Source organism: Ascidiella aspersa, chromosome 7 (genome assembly GCF_963924565.1).
Source record: "Ascidiella aspersa chromosome 7, kaAscAspe10.2, whole genome shotgun sequence".
Classification (NCBI taxonomy): Eukaryota; Metazoa; Chordata; class Ascidiacea; order Phlebobranchia; family Ascidiidae; genus Ascidiella; species Ascidiella aspersa.
The window spans coordinates 4084452-4095886 of NC_139453.1; the positions used below are offsets into that span (position 1 = coordinate 4084452).

The following is an 11435-nucleotide window of genomic DNA, read 5'->3' on the forward strand; positions in this document are numbered from 1 at the left end:
ATATCGACATTTTAACGGTTCTATTTAAATTATTTTCCGCATATCTTTTTTTTCAATTTTATTGTTGGTTATGATTAGACTATGTTTATCGGCGGCAGCACACTCGATGAACCTCACGTCCTTTCGCTACCCCCGGGGAACATCAAATATTTGCACAATAGCGTTTCTTCTCGCTTGGCGCAAACGCTTTACCGTCCTTTTTTCAAATCTAATATGTAAAATGGAAAAGTTTGTTGGTCAGCATTTTCGCGTTTTAGGGAAACAGACAGAGAAACGTATGGCTCCTATTGCTCCTCTTAACCGAGTCGCCTCGCAAGTCGGTAAAATAGAAAGAAACTCGTGCGCTCCCAGACAGAAAAAAATTGGTTTCTTTCTATGAGAGAAAGTCTCGCATCTCGAGCGAACGCCGTCGCGAATCAATATAAAGGAAAATATAAAGGCGTTTTTGGTCATTCCCTCTTGCTTCCCCTACGAAAAACTATTTGGTCTTTTTGAGTACATATTAGTGAGACAATTTAAAAAAAACTAAAGCATCTACTGTTGGTGGCGCGAAGCGCGAAAAATTGACTTTGTCAAGTTGATTTTAACAATTATGTTGAGAGGGCATTGACTCCACAGCAGTAACAAGGCTCCGTAGAAACCACGTAACAATGTCGCCTGCAGCGCAAAAATTAACCATTGCGTAAATCATTTTTCAAAAGGTGTGACGACACACAACACAAAAAACATTATAGATTCGCGCAAAAGTAGTTTTAGTCTCCCTGTTGCTGAGATGTTATTATATTAAAATATGAACAAATATTTTTGGATAGGAGGATAACATTTATCGTTTATCTGCAACTCAGCCAAACTGTATTTGAATAGGGCCGTTATCGTTCGATAATATGTGTATTTCAGAATACAAATATGTCTATTAGACACAAAACATGCAGTGGTAGGCTAATCACAGGGAATTTTTGTCAAAACTAAAATACTGACGTACTGAAATAAGTCAACATATTTGCTTGAAAAACATGCCATTACCGAATGTGTTTAATGAATATAGCATTTGTCTGTGTGAAAGCAAAAGCCGCTGTCGAAACTGAATTTTTCTTATTTGTCGTGTTACAAACATTTGCACAAAATATCCAGATATTGGTGCAAATAAGCCTAATTGTGAATACTGAACGCGCAAAATAGTGTGTATCCAACCAAACAATTAGTTTTTGGAACGTTTGTGGTTTACAGATTGCTTCCAATTAATTTTCTGCTTGCCCCGGGTCTCAAACCCTCTTTGGCTGACATTTTTGAGTGTTTGTTTGCAGACCGTTTTAAACATCTATCAATATGCACAAGGCTGTTAGAACAGTTTGAATTATTAACGAAACAAAACCAGAGAGGCTAATTTTTTGCAAACAAGTGCCGAATTTATGCTTTAAAGACGTTTTTTAAGTGAAACACAAACGTCCAGTCAAGCAACATTTTATGAAAGTATGTAATTGGCGAGTTGTATGGAAGCGTGTATTATATTCTCACTGAAGTATTTAGGATAAACCTACATGTCTCGGTATGTTAAATATTAACGGTCTGTAAAACTATTTTTTGCCCCCATCCCCCTAATTTATGTCGACGCCCTTGCATGTGCGGTTAATGCTAACTTATTTACTTATAACAACTAACATAAACATACGGGATGGTTTCTGCGTGAGATGGCGTCAGTTAGAGGTTGCAGATTTGACCCAGCAGTGTCGCAGAACAACAACTTCAACTTGTTGATGTTGCTTGCACTTGTTGCCAGGCAACTCAACTCACGTGACCCCAAATTGTCCACGATGAATTCTTCCATCTACACAAAATATAGTTTGGTTTGTTATCGAAAGTTTCAAACTTTCTGATAAAACCTATTTAAACTGCTAAATACAGACAGAGGTAAAATGGATTGTAAACCGGAAAATTTCGTAAAAGTTAAATTTAGATTCTATTCTAAAAATATTTGCGCGACCAATTGCTCTTAAGAAATAAACACATCAAACGTACACGACACGCGATTCATCGGTAATAATAATAATCGGAGTTAGTAAATTTACCGAATAAGTAATATTCAGAGTAAATTTACCGAAAAAAATATAATTCAGTTGATTAATTCTACAAAAATTGATTTTCTAGATTTTTAAAACGTGTTTGAATATCGAGTATTATGTAACGCAGAAGTTCCCAACGTGGGCAGTATCGCCCCATTGTGGCATTTTGTGTCTTTTCATGATTTGGGGGGCGCTGAACGCATTTAAATGACAAAACCATGTAAGTGTCAGCTGTTTTACGTTTAAGTTAACTTATAGGTGTTTCTCTGCGTGCGATTGCTTCAGTAAGAACTTTAAAATCAGACGAATCACTCGTCTTGTAACGTTTTATTCAAACTGATATTAATTTATTCGTTTGAAAAATGATGCCATATTTATGCGCTTAAAACAACATAAAAAAATATTCCTAGTCAGTTATACATATAGATTTGTTAAAGCGTGATTTGCAAACGGTTTACTCAAACTGTGGTTTATTAAACCTGACATTCGCTCGCTTTTCGCTTGTTTTGTGCAATCTTTGCTTTTGTATTTGAACGTTCACGTTAAAACGTTTCCAGTTAGTATCATCAACGAAATATTAAAATCTGGATAGTGAATTAAAAAACTTCTCTATAGTTGCGAAAAATTCCAAAAGTGGTTGGAAGCGTTTAACACATTAGGGGAGACAGTGACTATGAAGGGGTCGGGGATTGCGGAGTAGAACATCTCAAACACTAATGTGCATTAACAGGCACTTGACCCAGCTACCCATGATTAGTGGGACTTTCCCCTGTGCAATGTTTGACCCACGGGGATGCCCCTTATCAGTTTCACGCGTCCCCGTTGCATCCAGGGACTTCCCCTATCCGGTTGATTGTCGATAGTGTGGTTGGAGAATCGCGCCCACCCAATCACAATAATGACCATTATGACATAACCATGTCATTCGTTTCACGTAAGTTTACTTACAGGTGTTTCTCTGCGTGCGATTGCTTCAGTCAGAACCTCGAAACCGGACAGATCGCTTGTATTGACCAACCGCAGGTGGTTTATCTTATGGACGCAGGTGGACAAGGCAGTGAAGTCACGTGAACCAGTTGTCGTCACATGTACAAACTCCATCTACAAAATAACAACAAGATATGTTGGTGGGTGCGCTGTTCTAGATAGATAAGGTTCTCAAATTTATGCGCCGATCAGTTTGCCTCGTCCGCCATTGTTGGCTACCTTTAGTCAATGACGTGGTTTAAAAAGTGTAAGCAAAGTCGCTGAAGCAAAAATGCGGTGTCAATATGACGTTTTATTGTAAACTGTATTTAATTTAGTCATTTGTAGAGCTAAAATGTTATATATACATGCACTTAGAAACAATTTCACTAAAATTCCGGGTTACTCGGCTGTATAGAGTACGCACATTGTTAAGGCATGAGATCCGAACAGTTAAACTCAAACTGTAGTTATTGATCCTAAAATTCGCTTACTTGAACTTTGTTTTATTTAAAACTTGTGTTGGTAAATTAATTATCTCCTCATTAAACACGAAATTCGCTCTAAAACGTTTCCAGTTAGTATCATTAACGAAATAATAAAATCTGGATACGGAATTAAAAAACTTAAATACTTGCTGGGGGTGGAAGCGTTTAATGCTGTAGGGAAGACAGTGACTACGAAGAGTTTGGGGATAGCGGAGTATAACATCCCAAACACTAATGTCCAATAAAAAACTGAAAAACGTAATTTGTGTCGCCAATTAAGAGGGTTATATCAGAAAATAAAACAGAAAAATATTAGTGTATAAAATAAAAATAAAAAAATGCGTTTTGCGTTTTTAGCCAAATAGACTCAATTAAAGTCGCGCATGTTATTACGCAATAAAGTTGTACAAACCGCGTTGGTAATTTGTTCTAATTTCACCGGTTTAATCTCAGAGGCGAGCAATGGCGGTCTGTTTTTCGGCATAACAACGCCTTTTAAACGTCGTAACATCAGACCATGAATATTTTTTGCCGACTATACCGCAATATGTGTGCCATCAATTCTTGGTGAACAACAGGAAATCAAACCGTTGTGAAAAAACAAGTTGTCCACTAATGTCAAAAAACTCGGGGACACTCTACTGTCATCATATGGTAATAGAAGTTTAAAGTACCTTTTAAGAGCAGGGGTCGGCAACCCGCCAATATAGTTCATCCGGCCCTCCACCTCTTTTACAACTTGGCAAAAGGCCGTTGCCAGAATTTGTTGTCTATTTTAACTACATAAAAGTAAAAATTTTGCGCACTTTTTGCGCATTTTTTTCGGCCAAAATGCGAAGTACATAAACTACTAGTACTATCAACAATGAACGTTACGCTATCTTAGTATGTCTGATTGTATTTCATGGTGCTGCACACTATAGTTCTTGTGTGGTTTAAATATAAAAATAAACTATATCGACATTTTAACGGTTCTATTTAAATTATTTTCCGCATATCTTTTTTTTTAATTTTATTGTTGGTTATGATTAGACTATGTTTATCGGCGGCAGCACACTCGATGAACCTCACGTCCTTTCGCTACCCCCGGGGAACATCAAATATTTGCACAATAGCGTTTCTTCTCGCTTGGCGCAAACGCTTTACCGTCCTTTTTTCAAATCTAATATGTAAAATGGAAAAGTTTGTTGGTCAGCATTTTCGCGTTTTAGGGAAACAGACAGAGAAACGTATGGCTCCTATTGCTCCTCTTAACCGAGTCGCCTCGCAAGTCGGTAAAATAGAAAGAAACTCGTGCGCTCCCAGACAGAAAAAAATTGGTTTCTTTCTATGAGAGAAAGTCTCGCATCTCGAGCGAACGCCGTCGCGAATCGGTCACGGGTGAGCAATTTTTATACCATTTCAAAAACATCACACAACATTCGTTGCATGTTAACTTGAAAGAGCGGGCGTGCGACTTGCAAAACCTTATGACGAAACGGGTTAAACCTTTTCACACATTTATAAGGCAATAACCTGCGTGAAGTAAATTGCCTTGGTAAAAATAAAGTTTCATGTGGAAAAGTTTATTTCGCGTTTATTGTAGCGGTTTGAACTTTAAGCAAATTTACTTTTAAAAGAGGATTTTCTTTCGTTTGACGCAGTATGGGTTTTACGTATTTGCTTGAATTTCGCCAATTTGAATAATTGCTGCTACTACTTTTTAAGCGATTTTCCATCGATATATGTCACGGGTTTTCGTTAGGTAAAATATGCGAGTCGTGTTTAGTAGCTCCATTTAAAAAAACACACAACGTTGCAATTTGTTTGTTGTAAATACCGCAATTTTTGTAATTATCGGCTATAATATACGGCTTCAGCCAGCTTATACAATGTTGGTAACACGTGAATTAGTGATTTTTTGTGACCTATTTCAGACACAAAACTGCTTTTTAGGTTATAAGTTAATTTTTCATCTTTGCACTGTTCAAACCAAATGAACAATTTACTGGAAATTTACGGCAACAAAGCATGAGATCTTTAAAGCCACGCAGATATGTCACAAAGTTAAACACGCCATTCCGCTTTCACATTAATACCGCTTTTACACAGTCTGTGGGGTGTTACTCTGATTGTGGGGAAGCATTAGGTTAACAAATTTTAGACACACGATATGACCTAATAATTAAAGTTCTATTTAGTGACACGCAGTGCAAACGTTTATAGCTTTTTGCAGTTTGTTTAACCACGTAAAAGTCTTATTTCACAGGTTTTCGTTAAGAAATATATGCGAGACGTGTTTAGCCAAGTTTGTGTGTTTACAGGGACGCCGGAGCGATTGCAGGGCAAGGGTGGCGACTTTTTTGGTAAGGGCAACATAGACCGCAAGCAAGCGTAGCGAGCCGAAATATTGGGGGGTGCGGGGGTATTCCCCCGGCAAAATTTTTGCGGCCACGCCCTCTAGATTGGCTTAAAATGGTACCAAAAATGTTTTAACAAATGTCAAGCATGTCATTTTACGAATTTTTTTGCATTATTCCGTAGCTCAATCCCTAGACCCTTTATGATTTCCGTCGCATAATATTTAACGTTGTGAAAGCAATATATCACTTTTTATGAAAAGGGCACTTTTTGCCCGCACTCTCCACCCCCGTGCCCACCCTCTCCGGCGTCCCTGTGTGTTTAGTACCTCAATTAAAACAAACACACACCGTTGCATTTTGGTTTGATGTCAAATACCCCAATATTTTTTTAAATCATCGGCTATATTATGCGGCTTCAGAAAGCTTATACTATGCTGGTAACACGTGAATTAGTAATTATACGGCCACAGCGCGTTCGCGACTTTTCTTTAGTGACCTATTTCAGACACAAAATTTTAGATACTGCTTTTTAGGTTACAGGCCTACGTTAATTTTTAGTCTTTAGATTGTGTTACACAAATTGAAAAAGTATTGGGAAATAACGGAGACAAAGAATTAGATCTTTAGAGCCACGCAGATAAGTCATATAATTAAACACGACATTCTATTAATGCCGTTTTCACACAGGGTGTGGGGTGTTACTCTGACTATGGAAAAACATTAGGTTAACTGATTTTAGACCTACGTTATGACATGACATGATTTGAATTTTCTATTTAGTGACACGCAGTACAAACGTTTAGGCATAAGCAAATTTGTTATGACATTACAACAATATGTTTGCATTATTTATGCCTCTTAAGAACTTTATACGCTATCCGTAACATAACTTTCGGGTTATTTGCTGATTCCATAATTATAGGCTATAACATGAGGCTGTCAGTTTAACATGGTACAACGTAATGTGCAATAGTAATAAAGAGCCAAAGTATGATGGATTGTTTCATTTTGTTTAACCAGATTAAATTCAGGTAGACTTCGTACATTATGATGGTTATTGTAGGTGTAATTATTTTTTAACCAGTAAGATTAACTGGTAAATATTCTATTTAACCTGGGCAACGCCGGGCATTTCGTCTAGTGTTAGATAAAAGCTGATTTTCAACCAAAAAAAAACTAGGTCGCCACTGAATAACAGTTATTGGAATGAAACGCTCAAAACTCAACATTTTAGGAAACTTTTAAGTTTATATTTATTACGGCTCGCCGAGCCCTTTTTAAATTTGGGTCAGGTCCGCGACTAGAAAAGGTTACCGACTCCTGCTTCAGAAAGTTAAATGTTGTGTGGCTTCAAAACGGTCTAGGGTTCATTTAGCGTTTTCCGCTGCTTTGTTGCATTTATTTGAAAATAGTGTATAAAAATTAAAACTTAAAACAACAGTAAAACTTCACAAACCGTGTGTTTGGTTCTCGCTATTGTCTCCATCAACATTTCTAAACCGTTGCCGGTAAATGTGACTGAGATGCTGATGACCAGCTCCCTTTGTGTTGCTCGAAGCACGTGGCAGAGACTTGACACTTCACTGGGAAGGATCGTTCCATCCGTTATATGAAGCTCTCCAGGGAGGGTATCGGCCACTTTCGCGGTGATTTCTTCATCGTTTGATTCCTGCGCCAAACTGCAAAGCTTAAACAATTTGGAGTTAAAGCTCTCGCCATCGTGTGATAAAAGTTGGGATCCAAGCGAATCAATCAGACCTTTTAGCAAACCTCTCTTGCTAGCAACATCGGTGGAAGAGATTTTAAAAATAGGCTTTAGCTTACGGTGGAGTCCCGTGTTTAGCAACCCGAAAAGAAACCGAAGAACCATTTCCCACGTATTACTTTCCATGCTTTGCAGCTGCCCAGAAAATGTAGCCAGGTCTGTATCGAACAACAGCTTGAGTGATGTATAAAATTCTTGCCACAGAAGATGAATGAAGAAGAATACTTTATCCCCATCCAGTATACGAAGGTTGAGGTCGCTAGAGAAAACTTGCATGTTGAGAAAGTCCTCCATTCCTTCAGCATCAAGTCCGACTTCATCAAAGTCTTCTTCGTCGAATGTGATCTTGTCATTGAGCATTCCGTATAAAGCCAAGTCTGAAAGTTTGCGCAAAATTCTTGGATGTTCCTTAAACTTAGGCGAGCGAATGCAATCAGCCACAAAAGCCGCAAACACATCTGTGAGCGTAAAAGTGCCATCTTTAGTGCCATGCTTTATGATGTAAGGTGCGACGGTTTTTGCAAATATAGGAAGAAAGCACAAAGCCTTTGCATGTGGGTTTTTATCAAGTGACTTGGTGACCTTCTCATAATCTTCTTGCTTCGGGCAAATTTGTCGGAAATACAAATCTTGAGAGCTTTCGTTGAAGCCGATTACCTTGACTACAAAGTGGGGCTTGCAACTTGGGTGTAGCTTGAGAAAAGCTCCCGGTCGTGAAGTAAGCAGCTTGTGAGCATTTGGAAGAATGTCGCCACGGAGTAGGTTTTGCAAAATGACAACCGGCGTTGCGCGATCGTACAATCCGATCACTGGAGCATCCAAGTCAAGATCCTTGAACCTAGGTTCGTCCAAACCATCCAGGAAGATAAACAGCTTGTTGGATTTGGAAAGTCTTTCCAATATTTGATCATCCATTTCCTTTGTGTGTTTCAAGTTTGGGTTGGATGACAGCAATTCTAGAACACCCATTTCTTTGTTAAGATTTAAAGTCTTTAGGTATTTAAAAAGCCAATATCCCTTTTGATCTGCTGGTAATTCATCTGCAAGCTCCGATAGTGTCTGTATAGTAGCAGTAGTTTTTCCAATTCCAGCTATTCCAGTCATACCGACCACATTGCCATGCCTCTCCACGTAATCGTCATTTGCTGCTTTATTTCTAAATTTCTTACTTTTGGCTTCATCGATTGCTTCTTGTTTTGCAGCAGCAAATAGTTGGTTGAGTTTAAGCATGGTTGAGTTGTCCTGGTTGTCTCTGGGTTGCTTCAATCCTTTTAAACCAAACTCCTCTAATGGTGCTTGCGAATCCCGAATGATGTCAAGAGGAACTGGGTTGCTTGGTAGAGTTCCGATGACCTTGTCAGCTGCTTCCTGAGACTTTTCTTGCCATGATGCTTCTGAGTAATATTAATATTATTAAACTTGGTTAATTTTATATCCACATTTTTTACATTAAGGATGGCTTTGACTTTTAATCTCTCTGTCATTTAGCGTGGGCTGTCTCGGTAATAAGCAGCTTACAAAGGCGTGCGTTAAAGCCATATGTGACGTTAAGGAGGTCCTCTCCAACCTTAAGCGAAACGTTAACTTTATAGCGCATCAAATTACCAAACTTTAAACCCTAGCAAACAGCAAAACCCTAACAAAAGACTAGAGGCGGGCTACTTGGTTTGCACTAACGGTTACCTTTATCTGTGTCCAGCTTAACAGTCCAACTCTTAAATAGCTATGACGATATGATAAAATGACTTAGGATGTTATTACAAGCTGTGTATAAAATTATCAAAGTCTCAACTTGTTTAACTATTTTGCAGTAGCAAGTTAGGAACCGATGAGGCATTGCAAATTGTAAAGATGAAGTATTTACACCCACGAATGTAAAAAAAATTGCGGAGCACGGGTTCAGGAGTCACAATATGAGAAACAGAGAAAGTTTTATTTTTTACCGATTTATTGACGTTTGGTCTACAGAATATTATTGATATTAAACCACGCGCGTCCCCTTGTTAAAGTATTAAAAGTTAGTAAGGAATAACCTGTCTTACTACCCAAATTTAACTTGTTATTTTGTAACTTTAGTTCAAAATGCAATTTGGGCACGCTTTGATTCTAGGTACTGATTTGTGCTATATAAACATATCCTACAAAAATGCTGCTTAATACAAATTAATAAGTAACAGTTTGTTCTCGTAGATAAAACATAAACAATTTGCTTAATCGTGAAATACAATCAGCCATTGGAAATTCATGTAGCATTCTATATATATATTTAGAAACCAGTGGTCCCATATGCTTATACCTTAATTGGAATGAATATAGCATTCTATATATTATCGTTCATTTTGATTGACTTAATGTTAGTGCTACAATTGTGTGATTATGGTTAATAGTTTAATAAAGTGACGTTTAAGAATTTTGCATTTCTGCATGTTTGTGTCTCACTGTTATGAGTAAACGTTATCACTAACCACTGTTAGATGAGGGCGCTGCTGAGTCATGAGCCACATCCGGTCTTGGTTGGTTTCGAGCGTCACAAAAGTTGCCTTGAACGATAACTTGATGTATTGGACCACGATGCTGTATGTCGCCGATGTTTACATGCTCGGCAATGATTGGCTGGCTGTTTCCAGGTGGATTCTGAGCTGCATTTGGATTCTGTGGCGAAAACGTTGATGCTGTTAAACTTAAGTGTATTTGTGATTCAACATCCAAATATATATTTGTTAAACACGAAAAGAAACAACTCTAATAACAACATTACAAGATGTTTTTTGTCCTCACAAATTTTACAAAATAACAAAAAGTTACAAAACCGAAAATATAAAATACAACAAAACATTTAAAAATACTAAAAAAATATTGTGACTATGAAGCTAACTTTCTTTCCCGCGCAGACATAGTTCTCCGTATTTTACTGAAATATGTATTTCTTACCAAGTGTAAATTTTACAATGTTTTATCTAAATATAAATAGGGCGGCAAAGCAACGCACTCTATACTATGACCTGGTAAAAATCATTCGGACTTTCGTTAACGTTGCTGAAAATTGAAAAACTTTTACGGACCCTTTAAACTAAATCCTCAGTCACCAATTTCGTTGTATTTTTAAACCTCAAAAGTAGGGATGCTATAAGGGTCACGTATAAAGGACAGATTGTTTAAAGGGAAAAAACACCGCACGATTTTGTTAATTAGTACGAAAAAACTTACTTGATTTGCCATTTTAGTGCTGGTGTTTTATTGGTTGATCGTTGAACAGGTTTTTATAGCTAACATAAACAAGCTTGTCTGAAAAAAAGGAAAACATATTAGTTGAGAATTAGATGACAACTGTGACTTACTTAAATGTGTTGCGAAAAACCTTGTTTGAGGAAACAAAGTATAAAGCACAAGAAAGTCTAGAAAATAAAGTGCGCTAAAACAATATCGTCATTATCATACAGAGCCAAGAATAGAGGTGTCGGACCTCACTCACTATACACCTGACTTTCTTTAAAAGGTTTAGGGTTGTGGTTGTTGAACAACATTTGTTATTTTGATCGTTTTAACATTTGTTTCTTCCATGGGCGAAATGCAACACCGCAAGTAAAAGGCTTGATTTAGCGAATGTAAATATTGGACGCTGTAAGATTGTATCCTGTAAAATGGTGCGCAAGGATGGAAATTAACATCCAAGCTTTGATGTATATGGCTTGTAAGTCGTCACTGAACCTAATTAAATCACTTTGAAGCCAATTTAACTGAGAAGGTGAGATACAAGCAAGTTGGCGCTGCGAATTTTTCGTTCAACGCTTGGTAACGCTTGGTTTGTAGCAAC

The 11435-nt window shown here is 37.6% G+C and overlaps 1 protein-coding gene across 2 annotated transcripts in view; it reads right to left on the bottom strand.

The window, feature by feature from the left end:
* Positions 1–11435, bottom strand: part of LOC146137318 (NACHT, LRR and PYD domains-containing protein 12-like) — a 35226-nt gene that overhangs the window by 11360 nt on the left and 12431 nt on the right. For both annotated transcript variants that reach the window (XM_083393477.1, XM_083393476.1), the window contains exons 2-6: positions 10829–10906; positions 10087–10273; positions 7313–9015; positions 3009–3161; positions 1670–1825 (exon numbers count right to left, since the gene is read on the bottom strand). In XM_083393477.1, coding sequence (XP_083249603.1) covers positions 1670–1825; positions 3009–3161; positions 7313–9015; positions 10087–10273; positions 10829–10840 — 2211 coding nt within the window. In that variant the 5' untranslated portion in view covers positions 10841–10906. The remainder of the gene's footprint in view (positions 1–1669; positions 1826–3008; positions 3162–7312; positions 9016–10086; positions 10274–10828; positions 10907–11435) is intronic.